The 27,935-nt window shown below is 49.1% G+C and overlaps 9 protein-coding genes across 9 annotated transcripts; 4 read left to right on the forward strand and 5 right to left on the reverse strand.

The window, feature by feature from the left end:
• Positions 1-269: 269 nt before the first annotated feature.
• On the forward strand, positions 270-2,519 carry VTN77DRAFT_3547 (uncharacterized protein; the record flags this gene model as incomplete). The annotated part of the gene is made up of 4 exons (XM_069419507.1): positions 270-296; positions 373-493; positions 551-616; positions 733-2,519. The coding sequence occupies 4 exons, from the start codon at positions 270-272 to the stop codon at positions 2,517-2,519; spliced, it is 2,001 nt and encodes a 666-aa protein (XP_069278338.1).
• A 2,581-nt stretch (positions 2,520-5,100) lies between these two features.
• Positions 5,101-6,557, forward strand: VTN77DRAFT_3548 (uncharacterized protein; the record flags this gene model as incomplete). The annotated part of the gene is made up of 2 exons (XM_069419508.1): positions 5,101-5,550; positions 5,610-6,557. The coding sequence occupies 2 exons, from the start codon at positions 5,101-5,103 to the stop codon at positions 6,555-6,557; spliced, it is 1,398 nt and encodes a 465-aa protein (XP_069278339.1).
• Positions 6,558-7,523: 966 nt separating this feature from the next.
• On the reverse strand, positions 7,524-8,947 carry VTN77DRAFT_3549 (uncharacterized protein; the record flags this gene model as incomplete). Its single annotated transcript, XM_069419509.1, has 3 exons — positions 7,524-8,344; positions 8,507-8,668; positions 8,887-8,947. 3 exons carry the CDS (start codon positions 8,945-8,947, stop codon positions 7,524-7,526), a joined length of 1,044 nt encoding a protein of 347 aa, XP_069278340.1.
• A 1,339-nt stretch (positions 8,948-10,286) lies between these two features.
• On the forward strand, positions 10,287-12,606 carry VTN77DRAFT_3550 (uncharacterized protein; the record flags this gene model as incomplete). Its single annotated transcript, XM_069419511.1, has 5 exons — positions 10,287-10,735; positions 10,786-10,811; positions 10,877-11,272; positions 11,323-12,455; positions 12,517-12,606. 5 exons carry the CDS (start codon positions 10,287-10,289, stop codon positions 12,604-12,606), a joined length of 2,094 nt encoding a protein of 697 aa, XP_069278341.1.
• A 1,301-nt stretch (positions 12,607-13,907) lies between these two features.
• VTN77DRAFT_3551 (uncharacterized protein) lies at positions 13,908-14,203 on the forward strand (the record flags this gene model as incomplete). The annotated part of the gene is made up of 2 exons (XM_069419512.1): positions 13,908-13,921; positions 14,014-14,203. The coding sequence occupies 2 exons, from the start codon at positions 13,908-13,910 to the stop codon at positions 14,201-14,203; spliced, it is 204 nt and encodes a 67-aa protein (XP_069278342.1).
• A 4,681-nt stretch (positions 14,204-18,884) lies between these two features.
• On the reverse strand, positions 18,885-21,758 carry VTN77DRAFT_3552 (uncharacterized protein; the record flags this gene model as incomplete). Its single annotated transcript, XM_069419513.1, has 4 exons — positions 18,885-20,547; positions 20,612-20,839; positions 21,139-21,370; positions 21,749-21,758. 4 exons carry the CDS (start codon positions 21,756-21,758, stop codon positions 18,885-18,887), a joined length of 2,133 nt encoding a protein of 710 aa, XP_069278343.1.
• Positions 21,759-22,060: 302 nt separating this feature from the next.
• On the reverse strand, positions 22,061-22,934 carry VTN77DRAFT_3553 (uncharacterized protein; the record flags this gene model as incomplete). The annotated part of the gene is made up of 2 exons (XM_069419514.1): positions 22,061-22,115; positions 22,732-22,934. 2 exons carry the CDS (start codon positions 22,932-22,934, stop codon positions 22,061-22,063), a joined length of 258 nt encoding a protein of 85 aa, XP_069278344.1.
• A 782-nt stretch (positions 22,935-23,716) lies between these two features.
• On the reverse strand, positions 23,717-24,178 carry VTN77DRAFT_3554 (uncharacterized protein; the record flags this gene model as incomplete). Its single annotated transcript, XM_069419515.1, has 1 exon — positions 23,717-24,178. One exon carries the CDS (start codon positions 24,176-24,178, stop codon positions 23,717-23,719), a length of 462 nt encoding a protein of 153 aa, XP_069278345.1.
• Positions 24,179-25,132: 954 nt separating this feature from the next.
• Positions 25,133-25,585, reverse strand: VTN77DRAFT_3555 (uncharacterized protein; the record flags this gene model as incomplete). Its single annotated transcript, XM_069419516.1, has 3 exons — positions 25,133-25,153; positions 25,209-25,349; positions 25,538-25,585. 3 exons carry the CDS (start codon positions 25,583-25,585, stop codon positions 25,133-25,135), a joined length of 210 nt encoding a protein of 69 aa, XP_069278346.1.
• Positions 25,586-27,935: the final 2,350 nt, after the last annotated feature.

Raw genomic sequence — 27,935 nt, forward strand, 5'->3', positions numbered from 1 at the left:
GTAATGGGATCCGAGGTCTTCCACCGCATTCGACCAGGTCACGTGGCCCGCCCTACGGGCGCTAAGAAGGAAATTTTGAGCTTTTGACTTCATCTCTTCTTCTCTCTTACAACCGTCTCCAACACCACAACTCCCTTCACCTCCTCTCTTGTCTTCGGGCCCTCTTGTTCTCTGTGGTGCCTTCTTCCTCTTCCAGCTTCACATAGCAAGAGCTTCTTCTTTTTCTTCATTTATTTCTGGTTAGTAGTCTTTGTAATAATACGAGCACCATGCTCTCCTCCCGTCTCTCCCGCGCGGTAAGCCGTTCCCTGAGCAAAAGCTTTTCATCAAGCTTAGCAAGGCTAATTGCTCCCTTCTTTTTCGCGTATACAGCTCCCGCGCACTGCCTCTCTCCCTCGCGCACCTGCTCTTAGAGTTCCCGGCTCCTCTTTCCGGAGATGGAACTCGACGGAAGGAGAGAAGGTCAAGGGCCATGTCATCGGTATCGATCTGGGTAAGTAAACCAAGTTGACCTGATGCACATCAGCAATTGCTAATCACCCAACTGCAGGTACTACCAACTCTGCCGTTGCTGTAATGGAAGGCAAGACTCCCAAGATCATTGAGAACGCTGAAGGTACGTGAAAAAAATTTTTTTTCCTGGTCGAGGTGGCCAGAGCTTCCGGAGTGATTCTCCTTGTCCTGATCTGCGGCATTGCTGGACAACTCAATTCGCTAACTTGTGCTTGACAGGTGCTCGAACGACTCCATCTGTGGTCGCCTTTGCCCAGGACGGCGAGAGATTGGTTGGTATCGCCGCCAAGCGTCAAGCGGTTGTGAACCCAGAGAACACGCTGTTTGCCACGAAGCGTCTGATCGGACGCAAGTTCACCGACCCAGAGTGTCAGCGTGACATCAAGGAGGTTCCTTACAAGATCGTCCAGCACACCAACGGTGATGCCTGGGTGGAGGCTCGTGGTCAGAAGTACTCGCCGTCCCAGATCGGTGGTTTCATCCTGCAGAAGATGAAGGAGACCGCTGAGGCCTACCTCGGCAAGCCGGTTAAGAACGGTGTCGTTACAGTTCCTGCCTACTTCAACGACTCTCAGCGTCAGGCTACCAAGGATGCTGGTCAGATCGCTGGTCTGAACGTCCTGCGTGTTGTCAACGAGCCCACGGCTGCCGCCCTGGCTTACGGTCTCGAGAAGGAGAGTGACCGCGTGGTCGCCGTGTACGACCTTGGTGGTGGTACTTTCGATATCTCTATTCTGGAGATCCAGAAGGGAGTGTTCGAGGTGAAGTCCACCAACGGTGACACTCACCTGGGTGGTGAGGACTTCGATATCAGCATCGTCCGCCACATCATTCAGCACTTCAAGAAGGAGTCTGGTATTGACCTGTCGAACGACCGTATGGCCATCCAGCGTATTCGTGAGGCGGCTGAGAAGGCCAAGATCGAGCTGTCGTCTTCCCTCCAGACCGAGATCAACCTGCCCTTCATCACTGCTGACGCCTCTGGCGCCAAGCACATCAACCTCAAGATGACCCGTGCTCAGCTCGAGGGTCTTGTTGAGCCCCTCATTGCTCGTACCCATGAGCCTGTTCGTAAGGCCTTGAAGGATGCCAACCTTCAGGCTAAGGACATTCAGGAGGTCATCCTGGTCGGTGGTATGACCCGCATGCCCAAGGTCTCCGAGTCCGTCAAGGCCATGTTCGGTCGTGAGCCCGCCAAGTCCGTCAACCCTGATGAGGCCGTCGCCGTCGGTGCTGCCATCCAGGGTGCTGTGCTTGCCGGTGAGGTTACGGACGTTCTTCTGCTCGATGTCACCCCTCTGTCTCTCGGTATCGAGACCTTGGGCGGTGTCTTCACCCGTCTGATCAACCGTAACACTACCATTCCTACCAAGAAGTCGCAGACCTTCTCGACGGCGGCCGACTTCCAGACTGCTGTCGAGATCAAGGTGTACCAGGGTGAGCGTGAGCTTGTGAGGGACAACAAGCTGCTTGGAAACTTCCAGCTTGTTGGTATCCCTCCTGCTCACCGTGGTGTGCCCCAGATTGAGGTCACCTTCGATATTGACGCCGACTCCATTGTGCACGTCCACGCCAAGGACAAGTCCACTGGCAAGGACCAGTCCATCACCATTGCCTCCGGCTCCGGTCTCTCCGAGGCTGAGATTCAGCAAATGGTTGAGGATGCCGAGAAGTACGGCGCCCAGGACCGCGAGCGCAAGGCTGCCATCGAGGCTGCTAACCGTGCCGACTCCGTCCTGAACGACACGGAGAAGGCCCTCAAGGAGTTCGAGGACCGTCTCGACAAGGCTGAAGCCGATCAGATCCGGGAGAAGATCGCCAGCCTTCGGGAGTTCGTTGTGAAGAGCCAGTCTGGCGAGGGTACTGCTACGGCCGAGGAACTCAAGCAGAAGACTGATGAGCTCCAGACGGCCAGCTTGACCCTGTTCGACAAGATGCACAAGGCTCGTCAGGAGGAATCTTCTCAGCCCGGCCAGCAGGGTGGTGAGGGCGAGAAGAAGGAGTAAAAGCCGGGCTAGCCTTTGTTGCATGTGATTGTATTTCCTTTTTGTTCTTGTATGACTCTAGATCCTTCTCCCTTCTTCATCTCCTTTCTTACTTAACAACATGTATGACCTGTACAGATACCGGTTTCCTCCCTTGGGCGCTTTTTATTGGTGTCGGTGTTTTCTTTGTTGTTTGGTCCCCTTCACAACTTGTCTTCATGTATTCACGCTGGTACCCGTGGGTTTGGGCGAGCTATCTTCTGATTCCCGGGCAGTAAGAGCACGGCGGGCGGTGGGATGGAAGCCTATCTTTCTATCTGCAACATGTACCTAATGACCTAAAAGACGGCCGGGATCCACGACCAGACGGTGGGCTTGGTCATGGAGCTTATGATTATAGAAATGAAGAAAATTCTCCTCTCAATAATCTGGAGTCTAGGTTCAATATTTCCTCCAATGACAGGGAGAGCCGCACTACCAATGTCCTGTAGGCCCGGATTAATTAGAATCTAGAACCATTAATAGTATTAAATTATTGATTGATGGCACTGGTCCTTTGTTGTTTCTTTTTTTAAGATTTCCCAGCTGACGTGGGCCTGGGACAAAAAGATGTGTTGCTTTGTTTTTTAGTCCATGGACCACTAGTGTGTGCCCTGTCCACTATTAGTAGTAGCAGCTATGACTGATAAACTTTGGGTGTGAAAAATGTGATTGATTTAAGGACACTGACGGACAAATCACACACTGGGAAGGCGACGCCAACGGTGCTAAAAAGCCGCCATCTACCCAACCTGTTGGATTGCATCGATGGATATGGGCGTCCTGGGGCGCTTGGCGCCATCGTATCATATTTATGGCAAACATCCTGACTAAGTCAATAGTCTCATGATATGAAAGACTCTTTCTTGCCAGACTGTGTGTCAATCTGAGACTTCCTGCAGGCGGGGAGGGGCCAGCTAATGAGCTGTTACTGTTACATGTTTCATCAGAACCATGTAGAATTGGTCAACTAATATCCTGTGCAATATTAATACTCCGACTTATCCCTTGTGCAGTGTCGACATTGTGGGTACCGACTACTGGTTGACTAACTCGTGAGGGTCTCAGAGTTAATTAACAGGCGATAGTAGCATGACTGACGTTTCAATAAATCACCTTTTTTATTATCGACCTGGCCAATGGCTGCAGCCCGTCTGAATTTGTTCTGTGAAGGGCACCAACATCGTGCCCAATCAGTGCAGCGCAATCTAGAAGGCCGGCAGGGATCTCCCTTCTTGCCTCCTTCCTGGCTGGGGAGCTTCTGGTCTCTTTCCTCTTCCAGCGGCCAGGCGTTCCCCTTTAACTAATCGCCTTGTAGCAATTGAGCCAACTTTCTCTAGCGCTTCCAAGCCAAACCACCCGCTGGCTCCTCCTCGCATCCCAGAATCAATAATGAAATTAATTAGACTCAGCTTGCGACCAAAGAAAAATCAATCAAATCCATCCAACGTTGGTGTGCATGACTCTAGCTGCCCCCTTCCATTTGCCGATCCCACGGTGTTTGCATAAGCCTGCCAGAAAAAAGACTCCATCAGAGTTCCCCACTTTTCAGCATTCTCTTACATGTCGTCTTGCCTGTCTTAGTGGTCATTTTGAATTTTTTGAATTTTTTTTCTTGCAGTGAAGAGTGATGCAACCCACATTATTTTTTGGGCAATCATATTTGCGATCATCCCTCCCCTCCCTTTAGTCGGCCTGGGGCAAGATACTAAAACAGGCATTAAGCCTGTGAGTGAGGGACAAACAGCCTGACAGTGTTCGTGTGCAAGCTAGTTGCGCCAACCAACCAGAGCAGAAAAAGATAAGAATTGGCGCAGCAAGAACCCCAAAAGGGAGACAGAAGAGATCCTGTCTGTCGTCCTCTTGCTCGCGTTGGGGTGTGACAAATCAGACTGGAAGTGATTCTGCGCCAGGTTTCTACTACTCATCCTTCTCTCTGACTCGAGAATCACATCTGGCCTGAACCTAGATAGAGCGCTCAGATCTCATCGAATGAGTGTCTGTCTCTCAAGTCACTGCAACTTCAGACGCGCTCCAGTCACACAGAATCGAAGGTAATTAGATCGCTTAAACTCGCCGTCTCAGTTTGTTTTTCCCTTGCTGTTGTATTTGTTTTATTTGATTTTCTTTCCTCTTATCTCTTGCTTTTGCATCTCTTCTTTTCTGCCCCTCTGTTTCTTATCTAAAAATTTCATCTCAACACGTTTATCACCAGAAGACTGCCCATTTATGCAATCAAAATCTCCACAGGTATCACTGATCTCAGCCAAGAACTGAGCAGTTAGTCATGTGCAGTCCTTATTTTTAAATGGTCTCCTACGCAGCCTTTCTCTAAGTCTCCAAGTGTATCGTCGCCCTTCTCTTAATTTACCATCCGCAGTCTTGTGTCATGAGCTTTGTTTATTCTTTTTCTTTTCTTTATTATCTCTTTGTCAACTTGGTCTCTGATCAAATTCTATTTACTGATAAATGCACCCATTGCAACAATGATTTACACCATCCTTCAACATATCTCATATTGAGCGCCGTTGCTAAACATCATATCTAGGCACCCTCAGCCATCATGACAGCGGCATCTCCACCAGTTCCTCCACCTTTTGGAGAGAACGGACTGAACGGTGGTGTCAATGGCCCTATGACCATGAATATGTCGCGTTTCCATCCAATTGCCATCAACCCAAACACATCAGGTGCTCCGGCTCCCCCGTTGCCTGCGCCCTACCGCCCCTATGGCGCTCCCATGATGGAACAACAACCACCACCACAACAACAACACCCGCCTCCCCCTCATCATCTTAATCCTCCTCCTCCCCCGGGGCATCCTCCAGGGCATCCTCCTCCGGGACCTTCATCGTCAATTCCCACGCAGTTAGAACAAATTGAAGCTCGTCTGCGCCAAATAGAGCAGGAAGAAGCTAGTCGTGCAGCTGCTCGCGCCCATATCCTCGCCATGCGAAAGAGGGAAGATGAAGAATTTCGAATGATCACGGAACGAGCGGAAGCTGAAGAAGAAGTGCGAATTCCTTTTTTTTTCCCTCTTGGCGCTCTGTCCACTAAATTAAGTTTCATCAGGAACTCCGACGGCAGAGGAAGAGATTGAAGAGAGAATCTATGGGCCTCACATTTGATTCTCAACCTGACTCTCCTCCACGACCCATGCCTCGCCGTCTATCAGAGACAAATGCGGCCACTGCTCTTGCGTTTTTCAAGCAGCAGAGCCCGCGAGAGCCGCGTCCGGCGCCCGCTCCCCCAATAATCCAACAGCCTCCTCCGATTATGAATGTGAATGTGAATAGCAGTGTTAGCAGTAGCAATAACACTAGCATTAGCACCGGCACCGGCACGTTCCGGAAGAAGCAGAAATACACTATCAAGAATGCTGAGGCTTGGGGTGAACGCCACGGACGACCGGCAGCGTACGATCCCGCTGGACGTGCTTTGTGGAAACGGCCGTCTGATGGTCGCCTCGTTTATCTCGACTGCCCAGCGCCGGGCTGTGGCAAGTCCGATTTTGTAACGCTTCACGGCTTCATGTGCCATCTGACGAAGAAACACAAAGACCGGAGTCTTGGAAGCCAGTCGCGTGCGCTGGACCTGTGCGGCACTGTCTACGACCCGAATGCCCCTCGACCGCCGCGTCCCAGCCTGAATCGCGGCTCCACCGAGGACAGCCGATCGGGCTCGGTTCACACAGATCCCGACGGCTACCAGCAGGAGATCGAATACTCGTCTGCTTCGGATGGAGAGGATGTTCAGGATCACCAGATCAAGAAGGAAGAGGGCAGCAAGGCTCCGGAAGCGCATCCCGATCACTCCAATGATGCTGCGCCGGTCGAATCCCCGCCCCGAACGAATGGCTCGAACAAGCCAACCATTGCAGCGATGATTGATAGCAACGTCCGGGCAGAGTCTTGGAGAACCTCTCCTCCTGCTGATGTGAAAGGCGCACAAGATCAGGCAGCTGCCAACGGGGCGGAGCAAACTGTTGGCTCTGATGCCGTTAAGGAGAGTAGAGAGTAGCGGCTAGTGGCCCCTCACCAGTGGCATTATCAGCCGTGCCTATGACGATGTGGTCCAAGACTCCATAAAGGAGGCATTCTTCCCTTCCTTCCATCCAATCCACCCCATCCGCAACTTCTGAAGCTTATGCTCTATGCTCTATTGCTTCTCTTGTGTGCTGTGTGCCATGCTCCTCGTCGATTTCTGTACTTCATCATCCATCCAGATATTCCCGTCTTGTTTGATTATCTATTATCAAGCAGTCGTGGCTCTCCCGGTACCTTGTAATTTACCCTTTTCTTCTCATCTTCTTTTCTGGGTGGTGGCTGTCGTCTTTCGCTCGAAACCAGATTCCCCATATTGTTACGCTTTTTTCTCGGGAATATTCGTGGTTGGTGGGGTTTGATTCGTTTTCGTTTGCAAGGAGGGGGCGGGTAGGTATTCTGTCTTTTCCAACAGCTGTACGATTTCGTTTTCTTGCCTGTTGTGTTGTCTGTTCCTGTTTCTTGTTTCCCCTTTCTCGTTTCTTGTTGCCTCTTGACGACGGGACGGGATGTATCTCTTTATTACCATTGCCATTATCATATTATTTATTTTCAATGTCGTTTCTGACGCGTACTTCAAATCGTTGCTTTCTATTCTGCCTCTCTCCCTGTCTTTGTCCTTTTATCGTCATTATTGTTATTGTTATTATCTTATCTAGTCAAGCGAGGCGAGGCTGAGAGTTGGCAAATTCGTCCTGTCCTGTCCTGACTGCGGCAAATAACACCCCGCGTGGAAAGTAATTAATACGAGATCAAATATTTGTTCAACCAAACGAGGATGAATATATCATATCATTATCATATCATATCTGCAGCCTGCAGCCTGCCGCAAACGCGAAGTTTCAGCTCATAGAAAGGCACACATATAAACTAATTAACCACCGCTAGACAGAGAATATCTGTCTATTATGGGGGGATAGCTCAAGCTCATCGATGATTCACCTCACTTCTTCCTCAACACAAGCGCATGCACCACATACCCCGTCCCAGCCTTCAGCCCTTCCCCCAGAACATCATCGCTCAGCCGCCAGACATGAAATTCCTTTATCGTCTCTCGCAACCACGTATCAAAGACGTCGGGCGACCGCTGCTGCTGCGCAATCACACAGATCGTCGGTCTGTGCCGTGGTGGCATCTCCTCTAGGCTGAGAGTAGGGTCGTAAGGAGGCCGTAAACGGCAGATATCAGCGCAGGTGTGCACAAATGGCGGTATCAGGGCTTCGTTGTAGATGCAGTCGCAGGAGATGAGGAGGTCGAAGCCGGGATCTTTTCCTTCATCATCGCTGTCCTCTGGTCCCGTGGACTGGTGGTGGTTCTGGTCAATCGTGTCCTTCAGCGTGCATGGCACGTCGAGTTCCCAGTCCAGCGTCGTGAACGTGACATTCTTCAAACCAGAAGTAGTATTACTGCTGCTATTCGCACTGCGTTTGCTGCCAGCGCGCGATTTCCCGCCTGCGGATTGAGAATGAAGCTTCTTCTGCTGTCGAGGAGCGCCATGCCGGTTGTTATGCTGGTGAGATAACTGACACGCAGCCGCAGCGTTGCTTTCGAGATTCTCTCTGAACAGTCTATGGACGTATTCCTGATCCGTGGCGATGAAGTGGCCCACGGAGGGACCTAGCGACAGCGCCACGAGGGCGGAGATCCCGCAGCCGAGTTCGACGACGGTCGACGAGGAGGTCAGGATGGAGGATGACCAGAAGGGGTTCTTCTGGTTGCGGGGGGAGATCCATTCTGCGAATCGGGGGGTGATTTTCCATAGAACTATGGAGATCAACAATGGGTTAGAAAGCTGAATCAAAGGGAGCTAACTAATTAACGTGATGGACGGCGATAAGATATCCATGTCTACAATAAGTAATCTTCCCGCATGACAGGATGAGCACAATCTCTGACTAATCATGATTACTATGATCTGCTACATACCTGCACCAGTAGTCCCTCCCGCTCGGGCAGAGGACAGCAGCGTGGGAGACTGATGGATGGAAAAGTCCTGCCCGTGGATGGTCAGATCGACGGTGGCCGTGCGCGCGTCGACAAAGCCGAGGTTCGCGGAGGGGATATCCCGGGAGAAGAGTAGGAAGGATTCTATAGAAATTATTCAAGCGAATTAATCAGCCGTTATACGGAGTAAATCAAGAGAACTAATCAATGGCCTTTTTTTTTCCTCAATTGCATTAGCTGACCACCTAGGCCTGCGGCCCCAGACGTTCACATGGCCAGCAGACACACAGAATGATAATGAGATCCTGCATGCCGAGACCTGGGGTAATTAGAACGATAGGTAGCTATCATATCAACCATACCTTCTTCAGCATCGTGGATTTCTTCCCCGATGGCGGCGAGGAACTCTTGCAGAGAGGGCATTTTCTTTTGCCTCTACTCCAGGCTATTCATGATAGGATTATTCTTTGACCGTCCTGTGATCTAGCCATGTTTGCTCTGTCGAGAGATCTGATATTGCCTAGCACAGCTACAAGAATACTCCGTAATGTCTCCTTCCCGCATATGCTAGCAGGAACCGTGGAGAACTATCGTGTTTTAAGCTAAGCTTGGAAAGAACACACGTTGGTTAGCTAACTTACCCCACTTCCTGCCTATCTAGGCAGGTAACTAGCCCTTGTTGTCTTGAAACCTTAGTCCTCTAGCATCCTGGACGCTAATAAAAAATTTTAATCTTAGTGTCTAAGCGCATGAGGGTTAACAGTAACACATTCCTTGCTCGACACTCACTCAATCCCACAATATTAAATCGATTCTAAGTACTCCGTAACTGGACAGTATTGCAATTGTTCGTGTCATGTGCTCGACTTCTTCTTTCAATGATCGTTGCTATGATGGCTACTAGGTATTTATCTGCAATGAGGCTGCCAACGTGGCGCGTTTGTGGCTAGGCTTCAGACCCGTTGGGGCCGAATCCCCAACAAAACAACGGAGATCGGTCCGAGTGGAGAGCTATGCCACGGCTATGGCTCCCGCGACGTAAGAATAATAACGAGTCCGTAATTCTTTAGGTACCTGTCCACGAGACTCATTGAATGGCATTGTTACTCATTGAATGGCATTGTTATTGCCCTTCAATCCCGCTAGGAAGCTAGATAAGATATCGACAGACATGGCTCTGTCACAGTCTACGAGTACTAGCTGCGGCACAGCTTCCAGGGGAAAGCTTTTCCGACTGAGCCGTGGCACTCATGGAGATGACCGCATCAGCATCATCAACCATCGTAACCTGTCTAAATCCTGATACTACGTAGACGGAGAATAGGAATCATTGAGAGAAGTCAGAACAGGTGATAATACTCCGTACACCAGTAAGAACATTCGATTTTAACGGGAGTCTGGAGTCTGGATTGCCTGGCAGCACGGACTCTCCACTGCAGCTGACTGGACGCGTGCCGTAGCCCTGCCGTCACAGCTTCGTCTCCCGCAGCCACCGGAATTCCTGACTACCTTGCCTACAAACTCCACTGACTGACTTCATACTTTGCACTCTCCCCACTCACACACCTTGTTGTGTTTGGCTTCAAGATAACTCTTCGGAGGTGTGTCGAGCTTTTTTTTTTTCTATCCAGTGTCTCACCTCTCGCTCTGGGTACAGTTCTACCAGCTCCTCCAGGGCGATTACGTTGCTAACAAATTCTTCTAGGAGCGAATTTCCTAGCGAATTACCTCCTCTCGGTGAGGATCTTCAAGCCTGCCCGTCATGTCGCCGCCCTCGCCAAAGGACGCCGTCCTCTACCCTCGCATGGTCAAGAAGCCGCCGTTTTCGGTCGAGGCTTCTGGCTATCAACCCGTCGAGGGAGAGACCATTCCCCGTCGACACCCCCTCGCCAAGGATAAGCTGATCACCCGGCCGGCTGAAGACATCGCGACCACCTACGATATCCTGCGGAGAAGCGCCGAGAAGTTTGGCAATGCCAAGGCCATCGGCACCCGTCGCCTGATCAAGACGCACGTCGAGAACCGCAAGGTCAAGAAAGTGGTGGACGGCGTCGAGCAGGAGGTCGACAAGAAGTGGACGTATTTTGAACTGAGTGGCTACACGTATATGTCCTTTATCGAATATGAACGGCTGGCTCTGGATCTTGGCTGCGGGTTGAGGAAGCTGGGACTGGAAAAGAACAAACGGATTCACCTTTATGGCGCAACCAGGTAGGTCGAAATTATCGCGTTTGAAGGCGACGTACTAACTTGGCCTGTAGTGCTCATTGGCTTGCCCTGTCGCACGGTAGGTTTAATACTGCCCTCCTAGTGAATATCTGCCGTCAATGAATATCTACTTACAATGACCAGGAGCCGCATCGCAATCGATTATCATCGTCACCGCATACGACACTCTAGGTGAAGAAGGCCTTAGACACTCATTGATCCAAACCAAGAGCGAAGCCATCTTCCTCGATCCAAACCTCATTCCTTCCCTGGCCAAAGTCTTGAAAGATGCCAAAACCATCAAGCACGTAATATACAACACCACAACCGATGTCAACCAGGAGGATCTGGACAAGCTGAAGTCGCAATATGAGTACCTCAACATCCTGAGCTTCGACGACCTGAGAAAGGCTGGCCAGGAGAATCCCGTCGACCCCACGCCTCCTGATCCAGAGGATCTTTGCTGCATTATGTACACCTCGGGATCCACGGGTCCGCCCAAGGGTGTTTCCTTGACGCAGAAGAACGTGGTAGCAGCCAGTAAGTCATCAGATCATCTGTGTTGCGCGCAGGATGCTGACGCTTATCAGCGGCTGGTGTGCACGCGATCGTCGGTGAATACATCAGTCCCCAGGACGCACTGCTTACCTACCTTCCCCAGGCTCACATTCTCGAGTTCGTCTTTGAGAATCTGTGCCTGTTCTGGGGTGGCACGATGGGCTACGGCAATCCCAAGACTCTGTCGGATAATTCGACGCGCAATTGCAAGGGCGACATTCGCGAATTCAGACCGACCATTCTCGTTGGTGTCCCCGCCGTGTGGGAGACGGTGAAGAAGGGCATCGTCAACCAAGTGAACAAGGCCAACTTTGTTGTGAGGAACATGTTCTGGGGCGCATTGGCCGCAAAGGCTTTCCTTCTGGGGGCTGGCCTTCCTGGTGCGAGCGTTCTCGATGCGGTGGTCTTCAAGAAGCTGAAGGATGCCACCGGCGGTCGACTCCGGCTCGTCATGAACGGTGGCGGCCCTGTTGCCAAGGATACGCAGAAATTCATCTCGTATGCCATCGCTCCGATGATCAGCGGTTACGGGTTGACCGAGACCAGCGCCATGGGTGCGATCAACGATCCAATGGCGTGGAACCCTGATTCTCTGGGCGAGCTGCCCGTGTCTATTGAGGTGAAGCTGGTGGACTTCGCGGAAGCTGGCTATTCGAGCAAGAACACCCCTCCACAGGGTGAAATCTTCATCCGCGGAGGCAGCGTTGCGCAGGGCTACTACGACAATGAAGAAGAGACCAAGAAGGCGTTCTCCGAGGACGGCTGGTTCATGACTGGAGATATCGGCGAATTCGACCAGTACGGCCACCTGCGGATCATTGACCGGAAGAAGAACCTCGTGAAGACGCTGAACGGCGAGTACATTGCGTTGGAAAGGTTGGAGTCGGTGTATCGCGCGTCTCCGGTGGTGGGCAACATCTGCATCTATGCGGCTGAGGATCAGGTGAAGCCGATTGCGATCATTGTGCCGGTCGAATCGGTGCTGCTGAAGCTCGCCAAGGAGAATGGCATTGAGGAGCAGTCGTTCGAGTCGTTGGTGCATAACGAACGGCTGAAGTCCATCGTCCTGAAGGAGTTGCAGGATGCGGGCAAAGCTGGTGGACTGCGGGGGATTGAGATTATCGACGGCGTTGTGTTGTCTGATGAGGAATGGAATCCGCAGAATGTTAGTTTAACCTCTTCCTTTTTTTTACCTGAAATCATCCGGTACTGACTGACATGCACAGGGATACACAACTGCAGCTCAGAAACTCCAGCGGAAGAAGATCGTCGACCACTTCCGCAAGGACATTGACCGGGCGTATGGTAAGAGCTGAGAAAAGAACGTTCGTGCAGGATGCTTTCTCGATTCGGTTTTTGTTTTGTTTCTCTTGGTTTAGCCTGTTAAATTTAACGACTCTGTATCAAACCAAGTAAGTTATATGGATCTATCTGTTTGTTTGTGGCTGGTAACGTCACGAGCACGAGCAGCTTTTGGGGGACATTGTATTCGACGACAGGGAAAAAAAGAAAAAAAAATCGAATATAAAAACTGTTCGTCTTGATGTTTGTTTAACAGCGCTTTTTGTTAGTGTGGTCGTTTGTTTCGATGTTGTATCCGATTGATTCCCTTGTTCTGATGTTTTCCTCTGTTCTATTGCTTGCTTGCTTGCTTGCTTGCTTAAGCTTAGGTAGCTATGTTTATGGCTAGTTTGGAAATAACATGTGAATGAATCTCTCTCACCGATGCTAACATCTTTACCATCCATCATATTTTGAGGACGGTCTACTATAGTAACTTATTCGTCTTTTCCCTCTTCCACCCCCCCTTCTTTTTTCTTTAGTTTTTCTCTTTTTTTTTTTTACTATTTACAGATGCATAAAAAACAGCACACCAACAGTCCTACTTTGCACGGTAATATGCACGGTAATATGTACAATACTTTATTTTATTCTATTTATTTCTTCTTCATTCTGATCCCTTCCTTACTTGGTAATCCAAAAAAAAAAAGAAAGAGAAGTATTTGCTTGCATCAGGGACAGTTACTTTTGATTGATTCAATCAATCAGTTCAATTCAGTTCTCGTTAAGAAAAATCCTGTAATGGTCGTCTTATATATAATGATAATTATTTTTGTGGAGACATAGGAAACTAAATATATATCAAGATATAGTCGGTATATATACCTCTATCTTAGACTGGGAAATTCCTCATTGGAATCATTTGATAGTACAGAGCGAGATTAACTAACCAATACTTGGTCTGATTGATCATCTGATCATCTGGCCACGATTACTCCATATGTTCGATTCGATCTTTTTTTTATTTTTAATTTATTTATGACTTGCAGTAGTTATGTAGTTAGTTGGTTGATCATTTTGATCATTAGTCAAACTGTCAATCACTGTCAATCAATGGATCAATTGATTTAGTGCCCTAATTTAGCCCTAAAGTTGGGTAGGGAGTGCCAAGCCAAGCGTTCTCGAGACTTCATGTACCGCTCCTAAGCTAAGATACCTAAGAGTTACTTCGTACCTAACTGACCTCTTGCCTACCTGCGCAGACGGTTGTCGTCACCATTGCCTTCGTCTCTCTCTTGCCAACCCACTAACTGTCCTTCTTTTACTATTGTGAACCATGTCATTCTGGAGGTATGTAAGCAGCAAAAACACCCATCCATTGGGTGCCAGCCCGGGGATACATAGTAGATAGACCTCTTGCTGACCCTAGTTCGAATTTGCAGCTCCTATCGCAACCTCTCTCCCAAAACTCGCCTCCTCTTCGGCCTCGGCCTTATGGGCTGGGCCTGTCTCGGACTGTGGACCTCGCCGCAGGTCGAGAGTGCGTTGGGGATGGTCCCCACGCCGCAGGAGAAGGAGGAGCTGGACCGGAAACTGAATGTTCGTATTTCGAGGGTTGATAAGGTGGATTGATGCGATTCGACTAGAGGAGATTGGATGGGTTTGATGGGTACTCTGCTGTTGCTGGCTGTTGCCAAGATGAAATGAGGGTGATGACAGGCTGGTGTCTTCTGGTCATCTCGATGATTGGATTGGGAGGAGACAGCAACACGAAGAAGAAGAAGAATACTTTCGTCGAGGCAATGAACGAACGAACGGGCGAGCGAATGAACCAACCAAACACACTTGTGAGAAGGAGCTGCAGAGGGAGAAAATATCGATCATATGTCATGTCATGTCATATGTCATATGTCTTGCTATCATCGCCATGACTATCACCTCGTTAGTCAATCGAATCGAGACAGATCAGATCCTACGGATGAGATGGGATAGGATGGCCTGGTACGGCACTCGGAAGGAAGACAGGACAAGTGGTATGAAGAAATAAAAAACAAAGGATGCTGGTGCTGCGGGAAATAAAATGAAAGGACGAAAAGAGACGAAAAGGGAAGAGAACAGCATCAATCACCGCGAGACTTGGCTTGGTTTGGCTCCCTTTAATCCCGCAAGACTACTGAACGGACGGATCGGATCGATCGTTCCGGCAGAAGAAGACTCGCAACTCGCCCAACGAGACGAGACGCACGCACGGACAGTCAGTCAGACAGTCAGACACCTATCAACGCTCCATCCAGGCAGGACACGATCACGATCATGATCATCAGGCTTCGTACGACAGAACAGGCTTTTGGTCTTGCTTCTTGCATGCATATATTACACAACATCTGGGGTTGAGCTGAGGTCAAGTCGATGTTGGGTCCGAAAACAGAAAAGAGAGAGCAGAGAGAGAGAGAGAGAGACAGAGCGAAGTGTGGGTCTGGTTACGACGTTCACTTTCCATTTTAATTCACCTTGATTCGACTGGATTCGATTCGTGGAGGTCCAGAAATGAATGAATGATGGATCATGGATTGATCGATTCAGTCCATTGATGGACGGATGGCTGGCTGGCCGATGAGCCGGAGCTTTGCATTGCAGCATTGCATCGCATCGCATGATTCGCATTGCATCGTCTTCCATTGCACTGGAAGGTGTTACCTGATGATGCATCATAACTCGCTCTCGCTCTGGCCCTCTCTTTCTGTCTTGGCTTGTCTCCTATCTTTCTTTCCCTCTGCTCTGGTTCCTGTCATGCATGCCTGGCTGGCTATTACAACCTAATTAATTCTCCGGCCCATGCTCTGACCTGTGTCTGGTTGCTCTGTTCCGTTGCGTTGCGTTCACATGCGTGCTGGTTCTAGATCTGGATTCGATTCAACTCGACTTGACTCGACTTGATTGCCAAGCAGATGTCGGAACAGAATACGATTACCGAATACAGTACAAATACGGAATACGGGTCGGTTTAGTTGATTGGTTAGCTGGCTACCTGGCTAGCACTGGGACAATCACGATACGAGAGGATATCCGTTTTCTCTTTTCAGATTCAAGTTCTCTGGCTCTCATCTAGATTTGGGTCGGGGGGGGGGGGGGGGGGGGGGGGCACAGACCCAGGCAGGCAGACAGACAGACAGACAATAGAGCAGAGCAGAGCAAGTAGAACGCCCTTTGTTGCACATCCTAGATACAGTGTACATACCTACTTGATCTCCTACAACAGGTAGCTAGCTAGTTAAGCTAACCCAAACTAAACTAACTTTCTTTCATTACATTATTACCTTTGCTGCTCCTTGAGGTTTTTTTTTTCACATTTAATCCGAGGTATTTCCTAATCCAATCCAATCCCAATCCCAATCCCAGTCCTAGTCTTCTTCTTATTCTACTTCTTCTTTGACAAAAGGGGTTGGTGCAGGACAGGACAGGAGAGAAAGAAAAGAAGGGTAGAGAGAAGAAATAAAACCTAAAAGTCTAAGAAATCTACCTAGGATAAGAAAAGGAAACCCAATACTTGGATCTGATCTGATCTGATCGATCGATGGATCGAGAAATGAACCAAGCAATGCTACGTAATTATACTCCCTAGTAACCTAAATATCTACCTACCTAGGTACCTAAACTACCTAGCTACCTACCTAGTTAGGTAGACAGGTATGTAGATGTACATGGAGTACATGACTAGCTAGGTTAATCTTCTCCCTCCCTCTCTCTCTCACTCTTCTGAAATAAGAGGAAAAAAAAAAGGGCGATAGATAGATCTGAGTAACGGTACCATTGTGCCAGGAAAGCTCCTCAATTAAATAATATTTATTCACAGACAACAGATAGATGGCTATTTCGCATACCCACAACTGCCCAGGTGCCTACCTTGCTACCTAGGTATGTATGTACATGCATTACATGACTAGCTAGGTCCATCCTTTTATCTCCTTCTTCCCTCTTCCGAAGTGAAAGGAAATGAGCGATAGATAGATAGATTCGAGTAACAGTACCATTGTAACGCTGTATTAAGAGAAAGCTCCTCCAGCTCCTCCATTTATTGACAGACAGATATCTACTTACCTACTCTGCACAGAGTATCTAGATGCTGGACGGTTAGACGTTAGATAATTAGTAGTATAATGCCATGACATACCGTCAGAAATCTTCCACTCAGCCAAAAAGAAAAGGTACCATGACAAACTACCCTTTATTTAGCTGTTGGATCTTTTCTGGTTGGCATAATACACTAACTATATATGATGAACGGATGGACGATACATGATACATGCCATCGATTCGTCACGAACTCAATTCCGGCACCCCTACAAAATTAACTTTTTCTCTGTGTACTGTACGGTTGTATATGTATATCGTCGGGTGTACGGAGTAATACCTACCTAGGTATGTCCCTGCCTACTGTACATACAGTGCATACATGCCTACCTACCTACCTACCTAATTCTCCGCACATATACCTCCTACATCCTACCAGGTATATGTACTGTACATACAGTTTAGGTAGTTCCTCACACTCACAAAACTGGAGAAAGGTCTTATCATTTTTTTTGGGACACATGTGACATGAACCCATACCAGACACAGTAAGTACATACATACCCAGATTTCCGGGCCACAGCCCACACACCCGGACCAAACACCCAGGCAGACAGGCAAGGGCAGGGCAGGGAAAGGCAGGGGGGCAGCGATTTCTTTTCCAAATTTGGTATTTGTAGCCCAGCACGTACTGTACCTAACCTACCTACCTATCTACCTACATAACCTTCCGCACTCCCCCGTCCGTAACTGAACTGACCCAACAACCTGGTTCCCTACCCTCCATCCCTACCTATGTATGTACATACCTAACCTTGGAACCTGGGTCCTGGATCATGTACACTGTACTACCTAGCTAGTTAGTTAAAGTAAATACATACTCCGTACATGACGAAAAACTGACCGGGGAGGGGATCCAAGTACCTAGGTAGGTAGATTCACTAGAATCACCACCTACCTACCTACCTACCTACGCTACCTAGTACCTAGTTAGTTAGTGTCTTAGTGCCTTTAATTTACCTGATCTGTTGTCTATTGTCTATTTAGATTGGATTTTTGATTAAACTCTCGGATTTCCCCGAAAACCTGAACTTGCAAAAAAAAGCAATAAAAGTAAAATGCATTGTCAGTCCATGGTCATGGTCATGGTCAACAATTTCATTGTTATTTATTACTATATTACTATTATTAGTATTTATTCACGACGAAGAGATAATATGAGACAGACAGAGTCACAACAGACATATGCAAGGTTCCCGTCTCTTCCGTCTTCCCCGGGCCCAGGAGCCAGGCAGGAAGGAGTTTTCTGAAAAGAAGGAAACTTTCGGGCCCTTTTTGTCTTTTCTTCCGATCCACATGGCATGGCACCCTTTCAAGGACTCAAGGCAAGGCGGTTGGTTGCTTGCTGACTACACTACCTAGGTGAGAAGGTGACACAGTGTCACAGCCGATGAGGCGTGCACGGGCTAGGACTGCAGGAGCTAGGTAGATCGCACAAATGGATCGTAGCTTTGGGGTTGAGCTAGCCAAGACAATAAATAATACAATACTTCTGACTCAGCTGGGACAACCTTGGAACCCTCCAGTGGTACATTTAGTTAGTTAGGTACGCAGGTACGTTGAAAGCTAGAACTAATTGTAGCGGTATGTATGCGTGAATGTCTGTATAATACATCTCCGTAGTGCTTCATAAACCTAATGGTTATAGCTGCGTGGATAATGATGTGTAGTTTCCGGATGGCAAGATCAAAATATTCAATCTATGTAGAGAATCGTACATCATGCCCCTTTCCCGTGTGATTTTTGTTACCGCGTGCCTGTAGCTCCGTTGAAACAACAAACCCAGATCCATCCGAGCAAGATCTGAGGAAGGGATCTTGAAAGGGAATAATCAGGTAGAAAAGAGAAGAGGGAAAAAAATAGTAGGAGACATGAATCATTTATCTCTGTTGAGCAGAGCACACGTTCGGAGACATCAGACAAGAGCGACTTCCTGTTTAACAAGCTGATGCATTCCAGTCCTCGTGGGAAGCCGTCGATTCGCAATGCCTTGTCTAAGAAAGAAGCCAGACGAGAAAGAACAGGCTTGGAATCCACGCGAACTATAGCTTTCCTGTCAACGAAATAAAGAGCCACTTTTGAAAAGAAATAAACCACTAAGGAAATCTTGGTAAAATGATAGAAGCGTAGGGCAAGGGAATGAAATCTTGTTTAATCGTTCAGTCGTAAATCAACATCGCCATCAAGTACACAGGCTCCGTGGGCTCTGAATAGGGTCAAATCGACTGGGCCGTCCGTTGTCGAGCCCTGTCTCAGCCGGATGGTGTCGACTGACGTTACCAAGACTCGGAGACGGCTTCAAGTACTGAGATGTGTCTTCCTGATCACCGTGATAGCCAGGAACCACCGACTCAAACGTCTCATCGAACGTATTCTCAGTCCCATCCCGTTCCTCGGAATGAGAACTGAACTCGACACTAGACAACTGACTCTGACGACTGCCAGTGCTCATCGATTTCTTCCGGTTTGATGACCCCAGGTCGAACGCCACATCGTGATATGACGACACTTGTGATGCATCTTCCACTGATTCGACGCCATCCATGGAGTCGCTAAAAATGTTAAACTCAAAAGGAGAGGAGGAGGACGACGACGACGAAACAAACGTGCTGGTACTCGATGGCGACTGATCGATAGATGCCAGCGGGCGCTGGTGTTGCTGCTGAGGTGCGTTCCTGTTATAGTGAGAACCACCCCTCTGAGAGGCATCATACGACATCAGAGGCAGATGCGAAAATGGCGCTTGTCCGATGCCTGGTGGTAACATAGTCCCCCGACTGCCATCTCCAGAACTGCCCGTTCCCCCACTGTCGGGGCCCATACTTGCAGAACTATCACGCCTCCCGTCCTTGTAATGTCCCGGAGATCGCCCGCGCACAACCATCGAATCTGAGAGTCTCTTGGCGACCCGTATCCATTGAGACCCCACACCGCTGCTGACTGGATGCGAAACCTTTGCATGGAGCTCAACTACCAGGTTGTAGTACTGCTGCTGCGCTCGCCGCTTCCCGTTGTTTGCTGTCGCCTTTTGGAACTGGATTCGCTCGAAGGTATGCTGCGTGGGTGGGTGTGAAGACTGCAGTGCGTTAGCGAAAGGGTGATTGTAATCCATCGCCATGCCTCCGGAATGCGAATGTACTCCAAATGCATGATGATTAGCTACACCAGCAGGCCCGACGTTGGAACCCAGAGGAAGTGACTGCTGCGGTTGCAAAGTAACCTTCTCTGGCTTTTTCTCAGACTGTTTGTCTCTCTTAGGAGTATGTTGAACCAGCTCCCGAACTTCGCCATCTTGAGCATTCACAACGGCTGAGATCGACATGGCAAAGGAGTGGATACGTTGCGGGGCGTGGTTAGGCAGATGGAGATACAAAGGATCATTCGGCGTCCATGGACGCAAAGAAAAGGAGCAGGATACAGAGAAGTAGTTGCGACGATAGCAGGTCCATTTTTCGTCCACCTGAAAGAAGCCCTTGTGGATTTTCGCTTGGATTTCGGGCTTGATCGCCTGATTGTTCGCCACGATGGTGTGGATAAGTACAGTATCATGAAAGGGAGGGGCGTCTGCCGCGGGTTGCCCGGTGCGGTGGTGAGGCTCAAGCAACAGACTCCCGTGATGGGGATACACGGTGCTTGACGGCTCCACCTGGTTTCCGAGGACGGGTGGGATACTCGAATATTGTGAATATCGTGATAACTCATTGATCCCTGAGACTTGCGATGGAAAGGAACTTCTGCTCAGTGTATATGCGGTTGGATAGTTGTCTCTCCCGACCATACTTGAGCTGCTCGGCATCGTTGTTCCCTGAGGTTGCAGGGACGTTGAGAGGCTCGCGGACGGATGACTGAGTACGCAATATGTCAGGACATCTGTAAAATCGAGGTAAGGTCCAGCATCAATCAACTTACAGAGCAGGTATCCGGGGTGACCTGAAATCCGACATCCTATCGTTCCAGTGGGAAGGCACCGGATTCGAGTACACAGACGCAGGCGTGGAAAGGATGCTCTCGGTTGATGTTACATCATTTGGAAAGATGGGAGCGTAGTGAAGAGAAGAGGAAGAGATAGGACTGCTCGAGGAGACGCCGCTGCACGAATCGAGTGGACTCACAAAAAGCCCTGGAGGCGGAGCGAAACTGGATCAAAGCAGATCAGTGTGTAGTCAGAAATCTGCCGCAGAAAAAAAAATCAAGAGGACCTGGTATATGCCAAGCACAAGAGGAAATGGAGCGCGGCTAAAACATCATAGAAACATATCTTGTGACCAGCCATCCAAGACACAGTTCAATAGGATCGCCAGGCAATCGCCGCGGAACAGATACTGGAGACTTGGTAGGCCCAAGATGAGACGGGACTGGGTGATCATTCATAGTGGGAAAAGAGACGAGGGGTTACGGCGTACGCGAAGGCAGCCCAGATTAAAAGTGATACTTACTGGACATCCTGCAAGGTGGAATGCTGTGAGTTATAGCGGAAACCGTTGGTGACAGTTGTTGCGGCTGGTTGGGACAGGGAGTGCCCAAGAGAGCCGACCTGCCGATGCTGGTCTTCGTCGTCGGTCGGGAAGGCGGCTGAAGCTGAGAATGCCCGCTGGGGACCAATGCAGTCACTCTCAGAGGAGGAGGGGGAATAGTCTAGTTGAAAGGTTGGATTCTGCAAAAGCGCTGCTGGCAAGATTTGTTAGAGCAAGGACAGATATTGAGAACAGGAAGAAACCAAGTGTAATCCTGTCGCTTCAAGGGAAGAGACGAAGTCCTGTTCTTGAGAACAAACGGAGGATTGCACGAAGGAGAAGGCAGATGCAAAAAAAAGTCCATCAGTTGGAGTCGGAGTCAGGATGGACCCTTTGCCCTTTGTGTGACAAGGATGACAAGGATGTACACCGGCACACAATCTTGCAGCCGCCGACAGGGGTCCAACCAAAGTAGGTAGAAAAACAGGCAAACGGCAGAACACCAATGACCTTTCGATATATGATGAAGCAGTTGTTTGGGCAAACCTTTGGGCCGCGCGCCAAGTTGTACGATGAGAAAAGACAAGCTTACTATGATGCATTGGGAAGGTCAGAGTTGAAGGGCACTGGCGGCCACAGCAGAGACACCGGATTCAACTGGCTGTTCGAACTTTAGTGGCGGCTGGACAAACTGACAGGAGCGACAAGCAAGCCCTAGGGACTATACTCCGCTGGTGATTGCCGCGCAAGTTCTGGACTGGGGGATGAAACGATGTTGAATGATTGGATGAAGTCTCGGCGGCTGTGAAAGGAGCAGCGTGCAGCTCCCTATTGCACCAGCGGCAAAGATCAACGCCTGGGACCTCTTTTCACGAAAGAATGCAGGGTATCGCGTTGGAAGAACTCATTCCAAGTGGATCAGACACGCCCAGCAACCTGGTGCAGCGGTGCAAACAGCACTCCACTGTCAGTCAGCATCTTACTTAGGAACTGTTGCTGAAGGATTCAATGGCAGGATTTCAGGCCTAACATGCAGTAGTAAAGTGCATGGGAGAGCCACATAGAATGCAGCGGAAATCTTTTGCCTGCAGCTGCAAGTGGAGGAAGAAATGCGGTGACAGGACTCCAGCCAGCAAAGGGCACTGGAAGGAACAGAAAAAGAAAAGAAAAAAGAGAAAGGAGAGAAGAGAAGAACAGCCAAAAGAAAAAAACAAAGAGTATCTATTTAACGTCCATGGAGACGTTAAAAACTTTTCTTTTTGTTTTCTTGTTTTCGTTTTCCTTCTCTCTGATGCTTGGTCACTGCGGCAGTGAATATACTGAAAGCGGAGCTATCACATACGCCGCTGTATGCGGTTGGCTAGTTCTCCTTGGCTTCAAGCATATTAGCCAGGCAGGTGCCAGCAAGATTGCTGGCATCACCAGAGAAAAGAAGAAACCAGATGAAGAGAGGAAGAGAAGAAGAAGGTAAAATATCAAGACAGTTGAAGGATAAGTCGGGGATGTGGGAAAAACTCAAAAACAAAAAGAGAGAGAGATGGGGCCAAAAAAAATGGATATGTCATGTATACTCACCAAGCTTGAAGGTCAGTGGAGAGTAACAGTAGACCTTGTGACAAACGACCAAGTAGGAAATAAAGTGTGTGGATGGGAGGCGACTTTTCACCGTCTTTCTCCCGCAACAAGTGTTGGTAACAAGGCGTGCAAATCGTTACGCGTTCTGACTCCGTTTCACAAGTCAATGAGGACAGCTGAAACCCTATGGAAGAAGAGGGCATGCAGCAGAAAAACTCAGTAGGCCAACGTGGCAGTGACAGATTATGGGCGTAAAAGAGAAAATTGGGCAGTAAATGTTTCCAGTCGTTGGTGGAGCGGATCACAACTATAAATTCGAGGGCACATGCCGGTAATTCACCTGTGGTAGACGAGTTGAAGAAGAGGGATGATCTGAATTGATATCTGTTTTTCCCCCTCCAAGGGCCCTGATAGCAGCAATGGTTTCCCCTTTGCCTCTGATAGCCCACGTCCTAGGAAAAAAGCCTCTTTTCCGTTTCCTAGACCTAGTCCAACCCTACGGCCTTGATAACCCTGGACCTGCGGAGGTATCTGCAAGTCAAGACCCCCAAAAAAGGTGCGTCACCGTGCGCACACGCGGATTCCAAAATTATGGAGATATACTTTTGAAACAGCGACCAACCCCATCTGCGCAAAGGTCTTGAGGAAATCGTGGTGGATGCGGGAGGCGTTTCCATACCAAAAGGTCTACAATGGCGAACCGCAGAGACGGGCCGTTCGAATCAGCTGCCAGGGAAAGCAGTCCCCCCTAAAACAGGCCGTGGTGAACCTGCAGTAACCCTCCATGGCCCTGAAAAGGAAAAGCCACTAGAATTCCAGAACCCTGCTGCATCAACCTCTTTCCATTCAAGCGATTTCGAAGCGGCTAGAAGGATGTAAATTATCAGAATCCTGGTACTCCCCAGTCATGCTTTGTCTGATGCAGGAACACTTCCCGAGCAAAACAGACACCGATTTCCACCTGGATACCTTACAACATTCAGCATCAAGTAGAGCATACCTGCTGAAACCGTGACATGGTCATGATCACAGTGATTGTTAGTCCCATCAGAACGTCAGCGGTGTCCATATGTATACATGACGAGGTGGCAGTCTTGCCCAAAGAAAAAAAAAAAGATGGCGCTAGAGCAGTTAGCCGGATGATCACTTCGGACCCCCCCCCCCCCCCGCGTGATCTCTCAGAATGCCTAGCCTGGAAACTGTCCATTCTCTGCGGACTGGTTGGGTCTGGTGGGTCCAAGTAACATTGGTTTGAGGGCATCATCGATGATCGAACAAATGCTCCATACGTGAGAAGAATGAACAATGGCTCGGAAGGGAAATCAAATCCCAAAAACAGCTTCGACCTGGGCCGCTGTACCCTACGATGGGCTTCCCGAGCGCCCCGAGGATCAGCGTTGCAGCAGTTGCCTGTCAACTGTAGGGAACGACAAATAAGAGGAATCATCCACGAGACTGAGTATCTATCTGATTCCGCCTAGTGCGCTCCTGTTGCTCACCGACCAGGCGGAACGTTAAATTAGGCCCGACTAGGGCCACTATCCCAGACGAGTTGGCAGTCATTGGAGGCGAAGCCATCCCCAGAACATCTGTGGACTAAGAACAACTCTGTTAGTGATGACGAACTAGGGTTTTGTTCCTATACAAACGTCTCTAGCGTGGAGCTTAAAGATCCCAGCCTTACAGAGCTGGTACCTAGGTAGTCGTGTAATAGCCTGACAGGCGCTCCACCACAGATCCACGAACGAGAAACGGTGCTAACGTCGAATGTGGGTCTCTCGACGGGCATTCCGATTGCCTAAAGAGGACCTAGTCAATTCTGCCATCTTTCGTGGTAGTCGTCGACTCGTGGCAGGGCCCTTGGAGCCTTGGAGGGCCTCTTGGATGGCTCATTGAGTAATCCAGAACAATGAGGATGGGCCTCGAAGGCAAACCATTGGTACAGGTGCCAGTTGAACGCAGGCCAGATCTGTACCTAGGCACGGACAACGAGCAGCGAGTGGAGGGATGCTGGGCATGATGTGCATGAAACCAGCGGTGGCGTCAAATGGCCGCTGGAAAAGGGGTTAGCATGTGCATTAGGGGCGGAAATCAGGAAGGACCCTGAGACAGTCAATAGTGAGAGCCGCGGGCGCGGTGTCTGGGATGTCGGAACCCGGATGAGTTTGGAGCACTGGAAGGAGGTATCAGTGACCGGGGTGAAAGGGAGAGAAACAGTAGCGGATGTCACTTTTGGCTTTCCCTTCCTGCTTAGGGCAGCCTTGAGGTAGACGTGAAGGACGGAGGATGGAATTGAACAGATTGGATGATCGACAGATTTGACACACCGAGTAAGCACGACGGCGAAGACGGCACGTGCAGCGCCCTATCGCTGCATCGAGTATAGCTCGCCTGCTCTTAATTAAGACTTAAGCAAGGCTAGCTTAGGTACCTACGTTAGCTAAGTACCTCCTACCTACCTACAGGTACACACATACCTGAGTTTGTTTGAACTTGAACAAGCACAGCCTCCAAGGATACTGCACCCAGTTGGCAACCTGGGATTGTGAGGCGGTGTCCTGATCCTCGTCCGCATTCCAACCTGACGCTGTCGGGCACGCGGAGGCGCTTCCAGCGGTCTAGACGCAGACATGTCGGCTATCCGGTTCTTAACTTCCCCGAGAGGCGGAGATTTGATGAGACTGGGACGTGAAGGGATCTTCTCTTTTTGGTTGCTGCTGACGTTGCTTGCTGTTGAAGTCCAAAGGCCAACCAAACTATCGATCGGTATGATTATGTGCTCGACATTTCCACTGCAAAGACTTACCATATCGGGCTGCTGTTGACGGCTCGGCGGGTTCCTGTTATATACCATCCAGTCAGCGAGGCGTCCGTCGTATTTTACGGTAAATTATACGGATCATTTTTCCAAGCGCACCATTTTCTCGAACCCCAGAAAGGGCTGCAGACGGCTCCAAGGTCCAATTCGGGGATGTGTTGGATACCGCGAATCGTCTTTTACAGATCGTCAATAGTGTCTTCTGGGCTGCTGAGGACCCCAAAAATAACTCTCTGACGCCCGGGGCTCTCCCATGTTCAAGATGAAGATGAGGAGAAATAGGCACCTAGGGTCTCTGCTAGATCTAAGACTGGGGTTGTGATAAACTCAACCCGTTTTTTTTTTCTTGCAAACGAAACTCCTGTCTGTCGTACCCATCCGATGATAGGATAGATGGGTATTGTTGAAATCCTCACAATGGTGACTGCTAGCAGTTGTTGGTGGTGCGAGCCGCACCTTGTCTTTGTTTGAAGGGGGTGGGTCAAAGCCGTTCAGCGGGCGGAGACGCACCGGGAAGTGGAAGCTTTGTCCATTGCTTGCCACGAGTTGCTGGCATGACTCGAGTTGATGTCGATTTGGGTCAACGCTCAGATCAATCCCATCACCTCTGACGTTTTCTCTCCAGATTCTCTGAGAGCTGCCATTTGCTGAAGCCTGATGCCCCCCAACCCATGGAGGGATGTTACCACAGTCACTGCCGATTGACTGAAAAAAAGAAACCAAGCCTGCTCGGAGATCACCGTGATCTACCGTTCAAGGTCCCTCCAGTAGAACTCAGCATGTGGCCGGGCGTGGTTGGCATCTGACAGACAGAAGATTGTGGGCTCTGCCGCTAGCCGCTTGCCCTGGCTTCGCATCCAATCGGGCACCTGAAGGGCCGCTCATCTGCAGGCCTCGAGCTGTAAGAGGAGTGGAGAGAGAGCGTCATTGAGTAACGGCTATTCGGGAGCCGTGCCAAACGGGAAATTAAATGAGAGTCCCATCGGACTTTTGTCCAGCCACCATCGAAACAAACGGGTCTGGGTCAGGGTCTGGGCCAGACAAAAACCAGACTCTGGTCCTGTCTCCCGTCAGGTCACATGTGTTTTTTCCTAGAGGAGGAGGAAGAAGAAGAAGAAGAAGAAGAAGACCAAGACTTCAAGAAGTCGGGAGCACCTACTGTATAGTACTCCGTACATGTACGTCAAGTGCGGGCGGTTCCAGAGCAACGAATCGGATATGCTGGGCCAGAAGCCGCTTGATTGAGATAAATTCATTCCACCCGGGCGTCTCGTCTCGAGCCAATACCGCCTCATTCTCAAGGGTAAAGTGGCTCAAGAATGATGACTCCTGTAGGCAGGGAGTTCGTATTGGACGGCAAGTCCCCGTTTTTGCCTCACTTGATGTCAATTGAAAGCGGGCAAGAGCATCCAAATCAGCAAGTATGTAGGCAGTAGTAGGCAGTTACTGATAGTTGACACATGTGAAGGTCGATTTCTGGTTTCTTTTTCTTTGTATAGAGAATGCGCTGCACATACTTACTGTGTAGGTAGTGTACTAAGACTGAGGTACTACTGAGTCATATACTGCAGTATGTAGGCATTCCAGACAGACATGGGCACGCACTATAGGGTTCCTTCAATGGACTCCCTCCATGAGTTTAGTACGACAGTGTACGGTATTGAAGTAATTCCTGGAAGAAAAGAAACAAAAATTGAAGAAAAAAAAAAGGAAGGAGAAAGAAAAGAGCATGTTCAAATTCAATAGGTAGGTAGCAGAGTCGCCGTTGCCTGTCACAACATCTTTGATTACTGCGATTATCAAGTAAAGTAGATATCTAACCTTCCCTACTGCCTTACTTAGTACTACAAACAATACGTGATATTGAAGTATAATTCTCAGAGGGACAAAGAAATTAAAAAAGAAAGAAAGAAAGAAAGAAAGAAAGAGGAAGGAGATAGAAGGAAAGAACACATTTCATTTCGTTCATTCATTCAATACAGATTAATTGAAATTCAATAGGTAGGTAGCAAAGTTGTGTGTCTTGTCATGGAATAAAATAAAGTAAAAATAAAGTGGAATAGAATAGAGTAAAAGAGAATAAAGTGAAATAAAATAAAGTAGATCAGAGCAAAGTAGAATAGAATAAAGTAGAATAAATTAGAGTAGGATAGAGTAGGGTAGAATAAAGTAGAATAGATAGATCTCTATCTACCTTAGTAGCTTCTTACTACTCTACTTTACCTCCTCCTTGACAGACAACCTAGGTATCTCGATCAGGTCGTGGGAATCAATAGATCTTTCTCTCCATGTCATTATTTTGTATTCTGACTTTCCTTTCCCTTCCCCCCCTCCCCCCTCCCCCCCCTCTACTTTCCTATTTATTACTCTACGATTTTGGTGTCTA

This window comes from Rasamsonia byssochlamydoides, assembly GCF_041956645.1.
Source record: "Rasamsonia byssochlamydoides strain NRRL 3658 unplaced genomic scaffold VTN77scaffold_25, whole genome shotgun sequence".
Lineage (NCBI taxonomy): Eukaryota > Fungi > Ascomycota > Eurotiomycetes > Eurotiales > Trichocomaceae > Rasamsonia > Rasamsonia byssochlamydoides.